Source organism: Hyperolius riggenbachi, chromosome 3, assembly GCF_040937935.1.
Source record: "Hyperolius riggenbachi isolate aHypRig1 chromosome 3, aHypRig1.pri, whole genome shotgun sequence".
Lineage (NCBI taxonomy): Eukaryota > Metazoa > Chordata > Amphibia > Anura > Hyperoliidae > Hyperolius > Hyperolius riggenbachi.
Genome location: NC_090648.1, coordinates 239,255,210 through 239,274,636, shown reverse-complemented (window position 1 = coordinate 239,274,636; position 19,427 = coordinate 239,255,210). Strand labels below are relative to the sequence as shown.

Genomic DNA, 19,427 nt, shown 5'->3' with positions numbered 1-19,427 from the left:
ATGCACAAGTGCAAGCATGGCAGATTGGACAAAAAAATATTGTATGATTAGTGGGCACCTTTAGTCTGAAAACAAACAAGCCAAACTGTATCCAAAGAATGAACATCTTTTCATGAGAATTTTGCCTTAATGTTTCTGTTTACAAAAGTGAAAGATGGAACTTGTACAACAATGGCACTGATAATATTAGTACTGCTATTTATAATAGTATATTTTCAGTATGCCTCATCTTGCACATCGTTACTAGACAAGATATGGTGTGTGAGAAACTACTTCCTTATAGGCAACAATAAATTTGCCACACATTTCTAAAAAAGTAAAAAGGTCATGGTTAATACCAATGGGTTTAATTTTCAAATTCTCCTGTAAATCATTAGTGTGCTTCACTCAACTCTCAAAGGTGATGGACGTCATTTTTTCTCAAACGGAGGAATCTCACATAGGTCTGTGGAAAACACCCACAGTTTTCCATGGGCAATAATTTGTTTTTAACAGTTTCCCCATGCGTCAGCTGACAGTAGCTCACAGTTGGTAACTGGAATTGTATGTGGTGTGAGAAACAATGTTAGGTGGTACTAGCCTTATTAAAGAGAATCTGTATTGTTAAAATCGCTCAAAAGTAAACATACCAGTGCGTTAGGGGACATCTCCTATTACCCTCTGTCACAATTTCGCCGCTCCTCGCCGCATTAAAAGTGGTTAAAAACTGTTTTAATAAGTTTCTTTGTAAACAAACAAAATGGCCACCAAAACAGGAAGTAGGTTGATGTACAGTATGTCCACACATAGAAAAATACATCCATACACAAGCAGGCTGTATACAGCATTCCTTTTGAATCTCAAGAGATCATATGTGTGTTTCTTTCCCCCTGCATCTCTCATGCACTGAAGTTTCAGGCTGCTCTTTTCTTCCTGCAAACAGCTTTGCCCTTGTTTGTAATTCCTCAGTATGTGAAAGTCCAGCCAGCTCAGAGGACGATTTATCCAGCTTGTAAAAGATAAGAGAGAAGCTGCTCTAATCTAAATAACACACAGGCAGTGTGCAGAGAGAGGCCAGGAAGGGTGAGTTCATAGCAGAACCACAACACTGAAGAACTTGGCAGCCTTCCAGACACAGGCCGACAAGTCTGACAGGGGAAAGATACATTGATTTATTACAGAGACAGTGATAGTATAAAGTGCTGCAGTTAGCCAGAACACATTAGAATAGCTTTTGGAACTTGTAGGATGATAAAAAACAGGATGCAATTTTTGTTACGGAGTCTCTTTAAAAAGATCTCAACCTCATTTGAAGGACCACTGTCACGAAAATCATAAAATTTTAAATATACATATATATATACATACATATATATATATATATATATATATATATATACACATATAAGAAGTACATTTCTTTCATAGTAAAATTAGCCATAAATTAATTTTCTCCTATGTTGCTGTCACTTACAGTAAGTAGTAGACCAGTAGTAGACAGAACCAATAGATTTTAGAATAGACCATCTCCTCATATGGGGGTTCTCAGGGTTTTCTTTATTTTCAAAAGCATTCAGTGAATGGCAGTTGCTCCGTCCAACTGCCAAAAAAGTGTACGGTGAGCAGGGTGGAGAGATGGCCTAGTTGTCGGTAATGTAAGATTTCTACTACTTACTGTAAGTGACAGCAGCATAGGATAGAAGTAATGTGTGGTTCATTTTACACAGGAAGAAACATACTTTTTATTTGTATGTAAATTTTATGATTTTCGCAACAGTGGTCCTTTAAGTGAAAGCCAAGTGATAGCCAGTGAGGTTACAAGTGAAAAAAATAAATAAATAAAAAAGCTTTATTGGAAACCATGATAATACTATGTGGCATTGAATAAAAGTCTACAGTAAAGGTGGGTACACACGTTAGACAAAAGTCTTTGGAAAATGAAAGATCACAGACCAATTTTACCCCCTTCCATGTAGTATGAGAGCCATACTCTACACAGTCTATTCTATGGAGCTGAACTCCACATCAGATCAAAATCTTTGCAAGATGCTGCACACAAAGATGCTGTACACATGCAACAGATCAGTATCTGCAAAAGATCAGTTCCTGCAAAAGATCCGTTCCTGCAAAAGATCCGTTCCTGCAAAATGCATTCAAAGCCTATGATATCTGCAGATCTCATACACACCTTGTTTAACGGACAATTATCTGCAGATCAGATCCACCAGGTTGGATCTTCAGATCTGCAGATAATTGTCTGATCTGCAGATGATGGTTTATTAAACAAGGTGTGTATGAGATCTGCAGATATCATAGACTCTGAATGCATTTTGCAGGAACGGATCTTTTACAGGAACTGATCTTTTGCAGATACTGATCTGTTGCATGTGTACAGCATCTTTGTGTGCAGGATCTTGCAAAGATTTTTATCTGATGGGGAGTTCAGCTCCATAGAATAGACTGTGTAGAGTATGGCTCTCATACTACATGGAAGGGGGTAAAATTGGTCTGTGATCTTTCATTTTCCAAAGACTTTTATCTGACGTGTGTACCCACCTTTAGTCACCCATAGGCATCCCTAAGGAATACTTGAATAGGTAACAATTATCTTTAAAATCATATAGCACTCTAATTGGCGAATGAAGATGCACCTTCTTATTCTATTATGACACAATAGAGCGTTCCCACACAAACCATACCAGCCACTTCACAAATTATGCGAGTCCCCAGGGGGAGTTTTAAATGTATGATGTGATATTAGCATCACTTACATGGTTAAGCTTTAAGTTCTAAGTCCTGTACTATGATTCAAGAAGTATTATATCTGATGTAACATTGATAGGAGCTTGTCAAAGTGCGCAAAAAGTATATGAACAATTAGCAGATGTACAGCTCCAAGTTACTTTTAGGAGGAACATAGATGAATCTCACCCAATATATATCTCCGTTCCCAGTGTTTAGATAAACGCTCCCATATACTTAATTTGTAGCAAAAATTAAACTCACAAACTATTACTCCAACATTTGCAAATGGCTGATGAACTGAGCTTTGGCAAGTTGACTCTTCACTAGTTTCAGTGGTTTAACCACTTAAAGAGGAGCTGTTAGGTATAGGGTCTCAGAGAAAAAAAAACACATATATCAGTAGCTAAAGATTGGCTGTACTTACATTACATATGCATTTCACTGTCCACGTTTGGATTTCACAGAATTTTTTTATAGTATTTGCAGAGAATGATGCTCCTGACAGCTCATGGCAGGTTCCATGTTTGTCTGTCTCCTATGAAGCCAAATGTGTCGTCATGTCCTGCCTGCTTCCTGATGATTCACTCACACAAAAGATCCGTAATGAATAACACTACTGTGCAGTGAATATTGATTAGCCATGTGGCTAGGAACAATAGCAGACTCCTGCAGTGTACTCTGCCCAGAGATTTTTCACTGCTACGCTGTTGTAACATGAGCCTGTACTTTCTCACTAGCAGCCGAGGGGAGGACCTAAGCAGCCCCAGAATGCTTTGCAGTATGGTATGCGGCCTTTCGTCCTTTTGAGAGCTTGGGTCTAACAGCTTTGCTGATAAGCACACATTAAAAGTAAGAGAGATTTTTAACTTCAGTATTGCCTTTTTGGCTTCCTTCTAAACTGTTTAACACAGGAGAATAGAGGTTTAAATTAGCTTTTGCAGCCTGACAGTTACTCTTTAAGGACCAGGGCTTTCTGCAGTGATCGGTGCTGCGTGGGCTCTCCAGCCCGCAGCACCGATCAGGATTGAGCCTTGGCGATCAGACTTCCCCCCCCCCCTTTTTTCCCCACTAGGGGGATGTCCTACTGGGGGGTCTGATCGCCGCCGGCTGTTTGTGATCTGCGGGGGGGCTCTTCAAAGCCCCCCTCCGCAGCGTTTTCCGCGCTCCCTGCCTTCCCGTCCCTCCCTCTCCCTCCATGGGCTGCGCAGGACGGATATCCGTCCTGCGCATTGAAGGATAGGCTTAAGCCTATCATATGCCGGCGATCCCCGGCCAATCAGAGGCCGGGGATCGCCGATCTACGACACGGCGCTGCTGCGCAGCAGCACCGTATGATGTAAACAGCGGGGATTTCTTCCCCGCGTGTTTACATTTTGCCGGCAAGCCGCGATCGCGGCTCTCCGGCTGTTCACAGAGACACCCTCCGTGAACTGACATGGAAAGGTCGCTCAATCGAGCGGCCGTTTCCATGGAAACCCACTTAAGACCTGCTGACGCCTATGGGCGTTAGCTGGTCCTTAAGTTCACAAAATAGGAATTGTAAATTAACATTTTAAAATATGCTGTTTTACAAACACTGTTTCCTGCAGTAGTTGTTTACTAGTTTTCACTTATTAGATTAGCTACATATGAAATTTAACTGGGGCAGTCCACAGAGTTGCATATTTCCTGTTATCTTGAAATAAAAAGACTGGTTTAACTTCTCGAATTGTCTTATATAGTATATAAAAGAATGTGCCTGCATATCTCAGGCATAGGTTAATAATTTGCTTGAAATAAAACATAATAGTCTCCTCCCTCTCTTTCCACAGGCAGGTACAAACACTTTTCAAATCAATTTTCTCATCTTTGGTCAACACATTGTTCAAGACGAGGCTTCATTTTCTTCCAACAAATATTGGGATGGATGCAGCTGCAAAATAAATCAAATCTTCGTAGACTTAGATTGCCTTTTTCCTCTGCCGTTTCATCAACTCTGGTCAAATGTGATGTCAGGCTTCATTTAAAGGAGACTGTCCTTTTGCCTGCCTACATATTGAAGCTGCCAAAGAATTAAGATGGAAGACAAGAATGACAGATCCCACAGTCTGTTCACCTGTAGTGAATGACAGTAGGATCTCTTACATCAGGAGGTTATTACATCAGATGATCAAATGTAGCTCATGTCCCCAAACAATGAATGGCAGTAGGTCAATAGATTGACCTTTTTTGAAGAAAAGACAGTAATGGCATAAGTCAGAAAAATAACTCAGCCATATAATGCTATGCAAGTGACATTGTATCAACTAACCCCATTATGATTAAGCAATCAAAATCTTACCAGTCATTTATACAATATCACTACGCCATGTTTATCTGCATATACAATGACATAGCATTTTGTAAGGTGTGTAGATAATGAGCCTTAAAATGTTACTTAACACAACTAACATCACGTTTAATGCCTCTTGAATTGCAAGATGAGGACATGACCAAAGGGCAACCACAGACAACAGCACATAAAGAGATGGAAAAAACATGATAAAGAAAACTAGAAGAGGTCATGGGCAAGAAGGTCAAAATCAATAGAGGAGACATGAAGGATGTCACAGTGATTAGCCAGTGCGTTGAACCTTTTGTTAATTATCTTCCTGCTTCATACCCGTTAAGACATACCCTACAAAGCCTGTAATAAGCGGCAGCTATAGGAAGTGCAGTAATCATAATACTATACAAGGCAAGAGAAGGATGAAAAGTATCTAAAAGCCATTTCATCTGGTGAGTTAAGGTGTTACTGTAACAACCTATATGAAAGCAGAACTTGTTTTACATGTAGCACTGAGTTGTCTCTATTTGTTGTAGTATTGAGTAACTAACCTAACGTAGATATAGTAAAGAACTAGTAAACTATAGGCCACCCCTGATAAATAACACTCTATGGGGAAAAAAACTAACCTAAGGTAGTACCAAATATAATTAAACCAAATAAAATATCAAAAGCAATTTTAAATATGCATCTGTATGTATAATATTACTAATTGGTTTAAATATTGGCAAGTAAGCCTCTCAACACTTGGTATGAATGACCCATTTTCACCAAAATTTGCTACTAAAGGCAAACATTCCCCTTTCCTTTGAAATTAGGTGTTAGCCATTGTAATGCTGTGTAAATATGGCCAGAGTTAGCACAGCCACTAGTAATTATACAGTGGAACTTTTTAATTCAAACTTTCATAAAAGCTTTTTTACTGCTTTTATGAAAGTTTGAATTCATAAAGAGATTGCATTACTACTGGAAGTGCCGACCCTGGCTATACTTGCATATTATTTGCTCTGTGATGTACCAGAGCTTGGTCTATGACACACCTACATCTTTGTGGTCGTTTGGGTGCTACCACATATAGAAGCCATTGTAATACTGACCCATCATGAATGTGGAGGAGGAATAGAGGTGTGGGAGGAAGATGCAGAGTGTGAGGAGCTACACCTACAGAGGGAGATGTTCTGTAGGAAACATGGAAGTGACGTTATAGTGTAACTTGTATACTATTCAAAATGATGGCACCATTGGAACAAAGTAAGTACTTGCAAAAAAATATAGGGAATCTGAAACAAGAGGTATGTGGAGGCTGCCATATTTCTTTTGAACAAAAGCAGCTGCCTGGCTGTCCTCCTGATCTTTCTGGCATCAGTAGCCTCTGAATCACACACCAGAGACAAGCATGCAGCTAATCCATTCAGACGTCAGGCAGAAGCACCTGACTGACATGCCTGCTTAGGGTCTATGGCTAAAAGAATTAGAGGCAGAGGATTAGCAAGACAGCCAAGCAACTGGTATTGTTTAGGCTGGTTTCACAGTGGGACGTTACAGGCGCACGTTAGAGCAGCCTGTAACGCAGCCCACCGCACAGTAATGAAAAATCAATGAGGCTGTTCACAGTGCGGACGTTGCGTTACATTGTAACGCTGCGTCACAAGACAACGTACTGCATGCAGTACTTTGGACGCGGCTGAGCCGCGTTAGACTGCTTGCACATGCTCAGTAATGTGGGGGAGGAGCGGAGAGCGGCCAGGCACATGGCTAATTATTATGCACTGCACGTTATGACGTGCAGTGTTTACTTCCTGGAGCAGCCGCTCTGTGCGGCGATTAGCCGGCGGGACCACGTGATGCCGCATGCGCACAAGAGAGCGCATCACGGCATCACTGACGCCAGAGTGAGCTGCACAACGCGGCTCACTCTGACGTCCAGATCCAGCACCACCAGGCGTTCCGTTAGGGGGACGTTATGCGACCTTAACGCCCCCTCTAACGCAACGTCCTGGTGTGAAATTAGCCTTAAACTTCAATAAATATGTCAGCCTTCATATCCCTCTCACTTCAGGTTCCCTCTAAAGTGTAACGGCCGGGCATAAAATAAAAAAACAATTCTTTATTTTTATCTGGTAAACAAGTAATAAGGATGCCAACTAGGCAATCCAAAAGTTAAAATTGCTATTACCGTATATACTCACATACAAGCCGAATTTTTGACCCCCAAAAAGGGGGTCAAAAGTTGGGGGGTCGGCTTGTATGCGAGTCTTCCCTGGTGGTCTAGTGGTGGGTGGTCCGCGCCCCGCTCCCCCCCCCCCCTCCCGCTCCCCCCGCTGCTATTACCTGCTTAGGCAGCTTCCTAATCCGCGTACCCCTTCTGAACTTTCAGAGTGTATCACAGCAGCGCGCCCGGCGCTGCTGCTGTGACGATGCAGGGGGCAGGAAAGAGCGGTTCCCCTGGTAACGGCGATACATATCGCCGCTATAGGGAGCCGCGCTCTTTCCTGCACTCTGCATCGTCACAGCAGCAGCGCCGGGCGCGCTAAGTTCAGAAGGGGAACGCGGATTAGGAAGCGGCCGCTGCCTAAGCAGGTAATAGCAGCGGCGGCCGCGGGGGGAGCACTACCTACCTATGCTGGGCACTATACTGGCTAAACTGGGCACTATACTGGCTAAACTGGGCACTATACTAGCTAAACTGGGCACTATACTAGCTAAACTGGGCACTATACTGGCTAAACTGGGCACTTTACTAGTCATACTGGGGCACTATACTAGCTAAACTGAGCACTATACTAGCTAAACTGGGCACTATACTGGCTAAACTGGGCACTATACTAGCTAAACTGGGCACTATACTGGCTAAACTGGGCACTATACTGGCTAAACTGGGCACTATACTAGCCATACTGGGGCACTATACTAGCTAAACTGGGCACTATACTAGCTAAACTGGTCACTATACTGAGGCACTACCTACCCATACTGGGCGCTATACTGGGCACTATACTGGCTAAACTGGGCACTATACTGGCTAAACTGGGCACTATACTGGCTAAACTGGGCACTATACTAGCTAAACTGGGCACTATACTGGCTAAACTGGGCACTATACTGAGGCACTACCTACCCATACTGGGCGCTATACTGGGCACTATACTGGCTAAACTGGGCACTTTACTAGCCATACTGGAGCACTATACTAGCCATACTGGAGCACTATACTAGCCATACTGGGGCACTATACTAGCTAAACTGGGCACTATACTAGCTAAACTGGGCACTATACTAGCTAAACTGAGGCACTACCTACCTATACTGGGCGCTATACTGGGCACTATACTGGCTATACTGGGCACTATACTGGCTATACTGGGCGCTATACTGGACACTACCTGCCTATACTGGGCACTATACTAGCTATACTGGGACACACTGGGGGGCTGCACCAATCCAGCATTTCCTACCCCCGGCTTGTATGGGGGTCAATCATTTTTACCTGGTTTTTCAGGGAAAAGTTGGGGTGTCGGCTTATATGCGTGTCGGCTTATATGCAAGTATATACTGTACTTTTCTTGTTGATAAATGATCATTCCCCAGTTTACCTGACTTATTTGGTACACACAAAATTTGGTAAAAAAGGAAGTTGCAAGGCATGCTGGGTTGTCCTTTTTTGCTTTTCTACGTTCCCCTCAGACTAAACGAATGCAGCCTGATTGGCTGAAGCCTCTTTCCCTCCTGTTTTACCCTCCCACATCTCTGTTCCTGTCTGATTGGCCAATATGTCTCATGCTGAGACAATGCACGTTCTATAGTGAAGGGCAGGCAATGTATACACATGCATACACATCTGTAATGCCTATGCAGTACACTCCAGCGTGGGACATGCTTAAAGGGGCAGGAGGTAAGTAGATGCTTTTTCTTTTATTTGCTCGGATATTCCCTTTAAGCTTCCTTTGCTGACAAAATAGTGGCTTTGTTTATTTTACATTTTGTATAAAAATATTTCAAACCAAGAGCAAAACTATTTTACTGCCAAATTAAAAACCTCTCAGAGGAAGATATATTGATTAGAATAGTATTTGGCAATTTGCTACAAAATTACTTATTGTATGCGCAGAAATAAGAACTTATGGATCTACATATGCAAAATAGCAAAAATTGATTTGTCAGCCTGGGAAGCAATAAAGCCACAGTCAGTCAAACAAAGACTTCCTTCCATGCATCACCTTCAGACTGACGGGTTGGTGGACATATTTAAAGACCCAGTTTAGGCAGAAATGTTTTTCTAGTTCTGTATAGGCACATTTACAAAGCTTGCTTATTTACTGTATCTTTGTAGAGACTTATTAATTAACTGACGTCAAAAATCTTGTAAGGAACCAAGCTATGGCCACTTCCTATAACACTGACTGGCAGTGTTGTAGGCTTCAATCTTCTTAAACAGACTCAGACTGTACAACTCATTCAAATCAAGGCAACAGAAGCAGGCAGACACACAAGAGACTTAAAGGGAACCATAGATGAAATAAAGATTTTATACATACCTGGGGCTTCCTCCAGCCCCATACGTTCTGATCGATCCCACGCCACCACCCTCCTCTGCCCGCAGCTACGAGAACTAGCTCCCCGCTGTTCCGTCAGTCAGAGCCAGTCTCAGCGTAAGCAAAGTGCGCTGTTTGCGTATCTCTGCAGCAGCTGTTGGAGAGATACGTAGAGGGCGCACTCCTCCTGCGTAGCTGGCTCCGATGACGTCAGTGACGGGAGCCGGTTCTCGTAGATGCAGGCAGCGGAGGACAGCGGCGTGGTATCAATCAGAGCGTATGGGGCTGGAGGAAGCCCCAGGTATGTTTAAAATTGTTTTCATTTTCCCGTCTAGGTTCATCTCTGGTTCCCTTTAAATATCTGTTGGAGTAAGTTATACAGTGTGAAAAAATAATTGAACTGGAGAGACGGTGAGGTTAAAGCTATATCCCATATCAGAGTCCAGAAGGATGATATTTGCACAGGGGGTGAAAAAAAAATGTTAGAAATGGGAATTAATGAAGAGTCAAACAATGCATGGTCAAATCGAATTGTTACGCTAGATCCAAGTGGTTTTGTAATACCCTTAGGAAACTTGAATGTAATGGGCATATTTGACAAATGCCCATTACCCCAAACAGAAAAAAAAACCTCAGGGAAGGTTTGTACTACAAACACAAAAAAAGTCTTCAGATTTCCTACAAAGAATACTGGCAAATTTCAGTCTCTCAATTAATATAATGGGGAAAAAAACAGATAAAAAAGTGGTACATTTCTGGGCAGGGCAACTATTAAACTACAAAAGTTAAAGAAACCAAAGTAATTCAGAAATGGCCTAGTGCTTCAAATTAAAACGTTTGGAACTTTTTGGGCATAGACTCACATTGATTCTGACTTTGTCAATTCTGTTAGTGAGGAAGTAAATGTTACAGAGTGGAAATCAGGAATGGCATGGTTCCCATAGGTAGAACATTTATTTCAGACTCTTAAAAAAAGCATTGTATATTCAACAACTGTTTGGTGACGTACCATAAACTAGAAGGCCATAAAAGGCATGCCTGGTATCAGCAGAACTGTTGATCAGTACAGTTAGCCCGAACATGGGTGGGATAGAAGATATTAAAGAGACTCTGTAACAATTTTTTCAGCCTTAGTTCTTCTATCCTATAAGTTCCTATGCCTGTTCTAATGTGCTCTGGCTTACTGCAGCCTTTCCTAATTGCACTGTCTCTGTAATAAATCTTATCTCCTTTCCTCTGTCATGTCTGTCGGGCTAAGGCTTGAATGTGTGGAATGTGCAGGGCTGCTCGTGATTGGATAGAAGCGATACACACCCTCTGCAGGCCCCCTGCACACTCTGTATGACTCACACACACTGTTTATGTGAGCCTATCACAAGCTGGTTAGTTTGTTTGTAAACACTGCCTAAAACTGTTAATTACAAGCCAGGATTGCAGCAGAGAGTGGCAGAAACAGCACAGAGGGGCACAGGAGAAAATAAGGAATACAATGGTATGCTTTTTAGTGTAAGAATATTAGAGTACAGATTCTCTTTAATGACTTAACAAGCCATAACTGTAGGGTCTTGAAGAGCCGGTTCCAATATTTCAGAAACTACTAACATCCTTGGCTTTTCTCATGCAACATCATCTCTTGTGTTCAAAAAAATTGCATTTGGGTCCCAAAATTTCAAACAATAAGCGCAATAAAATGTGAACTGAAAAGGTGTTTGAATCAAAAAGGTAACCAGCAAATGGCTTAAGTTGTTTGCCGTGACAGATAGCGACAATATGACTTCAATAGATATTGACAATAGGATTGGAGCTCAGGTGCACTAAAGACATATCTGAATGTACAATACAACTGTCCTTGTCCATTAATGTAAAAAATGTGCCTGCTGTGGGTACACGAGCATCTCAACTGGATACTTAACTAGTAGGAAAATTGTGAGGAAACGCGGAAAAGCCGCCGCAAGGGCTCAGAGTGAGGCGGCTGTTTCCGCGTCTAACATGGCGGCACAACGCGAAGAAACCGCCGCATGCCGCATGGGCAGAGCGGTGGAGTCCACGTTGGATGCAGCAGATTGCACGCATGGCAAAGCTGCTGACATTGTGGTTGGACGCGGGGAGACCGCCGCTTGCTTGGAGAGCAGGGTGGCGGCCCCCGCGCCTGAATCAGCGGATACATTGCAAGACATATCTGGTGTGGCTGGGACTGCTAGTCCACACAGGTTCAGAAGGACGCGCGCGCGCTGAGAGGCAGAGCTTATATGACAGCCAGAGAAGAGTCAGCTGACCAAGCGGGTCAGCTGACATTTTCACCGCCTTCCATTGGTCCAGCACTTAGGGGTGGCGCTGGTGAGCGCTGTAGTATATATACTGGATGCTGGTCATTTCTCTGGTGTCTGCCGTTGCGATCACTACGTGGTAGCACTCAGACCTTGTCTGTATCTGTGTTCTAGCATAGTTTCCAAAGGTGTTGATGATCAAGGAACTCACACCTTAGCATTAGAAATATTGAACTGTATTATTTGTTATGACCTTCTGCCTGCCTGACTATTCCTCTGAACTCTGATTCTGTACTTTGCTATTCTGATACTCTGTTGCCAAACCCGTTCTGTTTATTGGATTCCGTATCTGTCTCCAGAATCTGTACCTTATCTGTCTGTGTGCTAACGACCTGGCTTGCCGACCTCGAGAACTGGCCTTACTGTTAGAGGCAGTTCCCAGATCTGTTAGTGACACCCTCTCCCTCTGGTGTCACTCACTCTCTGTCCTTCTTGTACTCAGCCTAGCTCCTCCCCCGGGAGAGTCTAGGCCATCGGAAGGAACATACTTCTGTTTAAGTACTCAAAGTATACTGTTGCATCTAAACACTCACTTGTTATCTCTGGTGTCCAGAGGTTAGTATATATATCTGATTATCGGTGATACTGCAGATCACCAATAATCGGGTATATTCTGTATTCTCGGTGATACTGCAGTTCACCGGTAATCAGACCCTCTCTGTGTTACACCAATTGTTACAAAAATATATTATTTTATATCCTTCTTCACCACCACTTCTCCTCCTTACATTGTTCTCTGCCATGCTGATGGCAGAGTCGGAATATGGTGCAAGCAGCATAAACATTCAAGGACCTATCTTGCCAAGTGACAATCCTACACATTGGTGGTGGCGAAAAAATTGTGTCCTCCTGGGACATACTTGGTCTTCTAAAAGCCCTGTAAACATATCTTAATGCCACAAGCTACATCACCATTGTTACCAACCAGATGAAAAAAGTTATGCTACAGTGTTCCCTGAAGTAGACGGACACTTTTAACATGACTATGAACCCTGCTACTGTGTTCAATTAGTCTCACATTAGTTCAGTCAATGTGAATCTGAGTTCCATTTGCCTGCTCAGTGATCTGAGTGCCAAATGACCCATTTGGTGCTCTGAAATGGAGATGCATAGCTCAGACACTGTCTCGTATTGACCTGAGGAAGCGGGCAGGTCCCATGAAATGCATTGTCTTTTTACTGGGGTCTATCAATAAAAATTTTAACCTCTTATCACGAGGCAAGACCTATTACTTACCTCCACTTACTACATATTGTATCACGATTGGGGCACCGCCTCCCATTTTGCATTGTCTCTTTCACTGTCCCAGGGGTAACCTCTGCAACTACATCCAGTGATCCTTTGTTTTTCCTGGAGTGTGACCCACGTTGACCCAGCCGAGTCATCAAAACCGAGTGGACATGGTCCTTCTCCACGTGCACAAAATTACAGTTGCCAGTAGCAACCCACGTTTGTGAGTAGTTATTTCCTTACACTTCCCAGAAAAACAACACTATTGGTACTCCTGGTGTTTTTTTTGTCTCCTTTTTACACCGGTACCTGGGTTTCCAAACCTGAAATTCATTTACCGGACCTCCCAGTATACCTAAAGTGAATTCATTCTTATTGCAGTGTCTCTAATAGATTGGGCACTCGGTGTATAAATACTATCAAATGTTATGGCTGGATAGTATGGTTAAATAGTAGTGAGTGTAGTACAGCTAAACTAAAAAATATTCCAAAATATGCACATTAAAGACCTGTTAACTCTTTAATCCATTTTTATTACTAAAGTGATTATTGGCAAATGGTAAAACAAAAAGAAAATAAATTACCGGTATACAAAAAAACTACAACAATTTGCAAAACACTTAAAATCTTGTTCATTTTCAATTATAGAATTGTAATGTACCTGTAAAAGTGGCCGCTGTACACTGAGGACTTTCATGGTATCAGGACTTGCCAGAATCTTCAAAGGATCTGAGACCTTAGTGACGCCTTCAATATCCTTGTTGATCTCTGCTAACACCTGGTTTAGGAAGATGTTCTTGATATACATAGTAAGAAATTCTCTCAAGGGGCACTGCTTAGCTGGTCCAAAACCAATGGCATGTTCTATCTCTTGAATGAACCTAAAAGAAAGAAATGCAATTTTAGATAATTCCATCTGCCAATGTTCTTTTAAATCTTCTTCTCTGTGTGATACGTATATATTCACAACCGCTGGCACTGGATGCCATCTTGTACATCTTTTACAAATAAGCAAATATTACTTCTGCATCCTAAAGAGAAGATCTGACAGAAAGCACAAGGGCCACACAAAAATGGAAATGGAACAATCAAATTTTACCTCAGCAGGAAATTTGAATAATGCTGCATCCACTCAAAATTATTTGCATCTAATTGACCATCCCTAAATCACGTTACCATTTCAATATGTTGTGATGCAATTTATAGCATTAAACAAAGACATTACACTCAGTTTAGAAAGCATATTTTAAATTGGATACATAACCCCAGCACGTAGAAAATACCAGTTTCTTCACAACAGTTTAAGTTTGAAATTTTCATTTAGTTTACCGCATATGATTTTCCTCTTTCTGTCTACATATATGTAAGCATACAGTTGTACAAACAAGAAGGGATCCGCAACCAGACCAGGTAGATGAAAAAAGCGATATTTATTGAAAAAATCCCACGATACAGTGCAATAAAAACCACAGGATCAACTGACGCGTGTCGGGCCTACAATCTGCCCTTAGTCATAGTTAAAATGAGCCTGTTAAGGAGGAGGCTTGTATGCAGGTGGGAGGAGAAAAAGTCTGCCCAATACCCCATACTGCCAGCTGACATACTTTCATTTTTCCCATGATTGTACTCATTATGCTCTTTAATATGTTCTCTATATTGCAGTGGTAACTTTTTTTTACATAAATTTTAAATTCAATATCATTGTTATTATTCAAATTATGCTTGTAACAGGTTTCTTTTATATATACTATTAAACAGATGTATTGTTACTTTAAGGAGCCGGCAGTATGGGGCATTGGGCGGACTTTTTCTCCTCCCACCTGCATATAAGCCTCCTCCTTAACAGGCTCATATTAAAGTGAACCTACAGACTAAAAATTGACTCAGCAGCACTGAAAAGGCTTGGTGTTTCTTTAACTGTTTCACAGCATCAGAACTTTGTTTCTCTTATACAAGCCTCATTTTTAGCTGCACAGAAAAAAACTGCCCGGGCATTTTTCCCCTAATACTGTGCAAAGCATGGTGGGATTTCTGATGTTGTTGTTCTCGTTCTGCTGTTTTGGTGCAATTTTTTTTTTTTTACATTTTGAATTTGACATTTGAAGCCTAGCATGTGCAGCTGGGAGGGGTGATCAGGACAAAGGACAGTAGGAACTGTGTCTCATGCTCCTTGTCACCTCCTTTCAACCAAAAAGATGGCTGCCCCCATGACAAAGATGGCAGCCCCCATGAATCACAAACATTTGCCTGTTCTTTTAAAACAGGGTGGGTAAGAGATTATATTACCTATCTATTCTAATTAACATAACTAATGTAACTTAATGACAGTATGTTTGTTTAGGTTGAAGTTCCCTTTTAACTATGACTAAGGGCAGATTGTAGGCTCGACACGCGTCAGTTGATCCTGTGGTTTTTATTGCACTGTTGTGAGAGAACGCGGAAAAGCCGCCGCGTGTGCTACTGAGGAGGCGGCTGATTCCGCGTCCAATGCGGTGGTTTGCACGCGGAAGCGTGTGTCTGGTAGCAGGGCAGAGCGCGAAAAAGCCGCCGCATGTAACAACAGTAAGGCGGCTGGTTCCGCGTCCAGCGTGGCGGTTTGCACGCGGCAGCGTGTGTCTGGTGTGGCTGAGTCTGTTAGTGCACACAGGCTTAAGAATACGTGCGCGCTGAGAGCCAGAATTCTTATACTGGGCAGAGAGAGTCAGCTGATCACGCCGATCAGCTGATTTCAGAGCAGGATACTATTGGTTGATCAATTAGGAGTGGTGCTGGAGAGCACTACTCCATATATAGTTACTGCTGGCCAGTTGCAAGTTGTCTGCCGTTGCGAACACTACGTGGAAGCACTCAGACCTTAGTCAGATCCAACAGTGTGTTTGAACCAGGAGGACCTGGGAATTCACACTGAGCCAGATTACTTATACTGTTATTCTGTTTATGCTTAGCTAGTTCCAGGGTGTAGAGACCAAGGACCTCACACCCAGACTAGGGAACTGTATTATAATCTGTGTTATACTCCAGACTAGTTCCAGGGTGCTGAGACCACGGACCTCGCACCCAAGACTTGGGAACTTGTGCGATCATTTTGTTATACATCAGACTAGTTCTAAGGTGGAGAGACCACGGACCTCACACCCAGACTAGGCATGGTTTGATATCTGTTATGACTTATTGCTTTCTTGACTACTCCTCTGTCCTCTGATTCGGTACCTCGCATATCTGATATTCCGTTGCCAAACCCTGCTTGCCTTGGATACCGAATCAGCCTTCTGTCTGTGTACTTTATCTGTTCGTGTGTTGCCGACCAGGCGTGCCCGACCTCGAGAGCTATCTATTCCCTTAAAGTGAACCGAGCACCTTTTTTTCACTCAGGACATTTCTATAGCACATGAAAAATGAATGCCGACTATCTGTTTCATTATTAAAATAAACTTTAATTTTACTTTGTATTTTACATTCAAAGTTGTTAAATTGGCCTGTTTGAGCAGGCCTGCCGACCGTCCCCATCCGCAGAGACTTCAGGAACCTCTAATTGTTTTATTGAGCTAATTACCAAGAGGTAAACAATGCCTTTCATCCGCAAAGGGGATGAATAATTAGGAGTGTGTCTTCAAAGCCATGGTGTGTTTCAATGTGTCAAGATAGCATCTCTGACTTCTGTAAATAAGGAATGTGAGAAGGGGAGGGGGGAAGATGGCAGCTTCTATGTCAGGAGAGATTCCAGTGAAAGAGAATGTGGTCAGTTCCCTTTAAGAGATAGTCTCCAGATCAGATAGTGACATCCACCGTCAGGTGTCACTCACTCTCTGGCCCTTCCGGTCTTCAGCCTGACTCCACCCCTTGGAGAGCCTCAGGCTGCTGGAAGGTTCCTGTGCTCTCGGAGCAGTGTTCCTTTACTGCCTAATATCACCTGCCCAGCAGGTGCATTACTCAAAGTACTACTGTTACACCGAACACTTACATACCCATAGGTGTCCAGAGGTTAGTAATATATCTGTATTATCGGTGATTCTGCAGATCATCAATAATCAGGTATATATCTGCATTCTTGGTGATACTGCAGATCACCAATAATCAGATTCTCTCTGCGTGCTGACACCAATCGGTACAACTGTATCGTGGAATTTTTTCAATAAATATATCGCCTTGTCATTAACCTGGTCTGGTTGCGGATCCCTTCTTGTTTGTATTTCTCGCTTGGCCTGGCTCATCAGATCCTGCACCGACTGGTATGATTGGAGAGGGGTAGAGCGAACATGAACTTTTCTCTGTGCATATGCATACAGTTGCTTTCATACCATTATTAATTGTATGTATTTACAATTCACTAGTAGGTGTGCAAGGAAGTTTCTTTACAATCTAACTATTCATTGATGTTCCCTGACAAAGGAGAACCTGTCATGCAATCATGTGTTCATGTCTTTCAAAGTATTGCACACAAAAAAAATGTAGGATGGACGTATAACATATCTTTTTTTTGTGATTTTCATGGTTTGAAAATATACTATCAAAATACATACATATGATCACTTCAGTTGTTGAAATGAGTATGTCTGGTTACCCAAACAGAATAATATTGCTGTATACATTTCCAGGGAGCTGTAAGACAGCTGGGGTGTGTTGTTATGGGTATTTAGGATGAATGATGCCTGTGATGGCTGTCTGTGCATGCTGAGTTAGGGATGGGAATAGCTCTCCTCCAGCGAGGTCCCCGCTGTTCGTGCATGAATGCAGAATGCTACGCTAGATGCACAGCTTCCTGTCTTGCTGCCTCAGCACTCTGACTCTCAGCAGCTGCCTTTATTATCCCGATTTACAAGTTATATCTCCCTGTGGTTTTCCCTTGCATTATCGGAGAAACTTCTGCAGGTCTACTAGACTGTGAACAGGGCAAGATTTGTTAAGGCCCTGCAGGATTTAGTAAAAGATTACAAATGTGATATGCACACACTTTCAACAACACATTTCATGGATGCAATTTCAAAATATTAACTGACAGAACTGTCGGTGCTTCAGGGAAACCTGCGCTGGAAAAGATACACAGATGTCATTGTTGATTCCATGGTAAAGGACTACATTTCCTGACTGCCAAGCTTCTCTTGTTAATTCTACACTTTGAGTCACAGAGAGATGGTGAATCATATATAAATAATTCTGGCTTGCATGCACCTCTCATGCAAACTGTATGCAAATTAGACTTGTCCAATCAGAACTGACAATGAGTTAATTTGATTGGTCCAACTCCAAGCTGCATACAAGACTTACTGACATTCTCTAGTCACTGACCCAAAACAAGCACGCAGCAAGTGGAATCAAAGTCACATGACTTTCAGATATCTATTCTGTATGATATTACCACAGGCACTTAAAACTGTAGCATCTGTGGCTGCGATGGACAAGATGGCGAATTACAATCAGAACTCCCCCCAAAATTTATTTTTGTTATTTGATATGTTTAATTAAAATATTTGTTTTTTTTACAGATATTTAAACCAAAGTTGGTTATAATTTATAAAAATGGCAGATCTCTCAGACATTCAAAGAGTCTCTCAGTCTTTGAAAGAGAAGGAAAAACATCCTCAGCAAAGCACAGTTGTGGCCGAAAGTCGAAGTTGTCTGAGAGAGACAGTCGGACTCTAAATCGAATTGTCAGAAAAGCTTGCAAGACCATGGCTCCTGAAATCACTGCAGAGCTGAATGAACAGAACCCAGTTTCCACAAAAACTGTTCGTCGGGAGCTGCACAAATCTGGATTCCACGGAAGAACTGCAGTTAGAAAACCTCTGCTCTCAAAGACAAAGGTTTCAAAGTGTTTAGAGTGGTGTAGAAACCACCAGAATTGGTCCCTCGAGCAGTGGAAAAATGTGATTTTCTCTGACGAATCATTGTTTACCTTATTTTCGACCTCCGGCCGATTGTACATTTGGAGACAGCCGAAAGAAGCATTTCATCCAGACTGCCTTCTCCCAACTGTAAAACATGGCGTGGGTTCAGTGATGATCTGGGGCATGGCCGGGCCGAGGCAGAGGCTGGAGAGGCTCCAGCCTCAGGGCGCAGTGTAGGAGGGGGCGCACAATTCATTCAGTTGTCATTCCCAATTGTGTTTGAAGCAGAAAGAAATAGGAAAAGGGGATGCATGGTAGGCCTGAACGATAAATCGTTTGGGGATCGAAATCACGATCACGGGAACGGCGATTCCGTGATCGTCATTGCGGCGATTTCGTCCCCCTCTGCAGGCAGCCCCCTCTCGTGCTGTGCACAGCTTGCCGCTCCATGAGGCGGCTCACTCTCTCCCCAACTTCCGTGCCT

General features: G+C 42.5%; 1 protein-coding gene across 2 annotated transcripts in view; it reads right to left on the bottom strand.

Moving 5' to 3' along the window:
• EXOC4 (exocyst complex component 4) overlaps positions 1-19,427 on the bottom strand; it is a 552,305-nt gene that overhangs the window by 164,812 nt on the left and 368,066 nt on the right. For both annotated transcript variants that reach the window (XM_068276025.1, XM_068276024.1), the window contains exon 11: positions 13,780-13,999. In XM_068276025.1, coding sequence (XP_068132126.1) covers positions 13,780-13,999 — 220 coding nt within the window. The remainder of the gene's footprint in view (positions 1-13,779; positions 14,000-19,427) is intronic.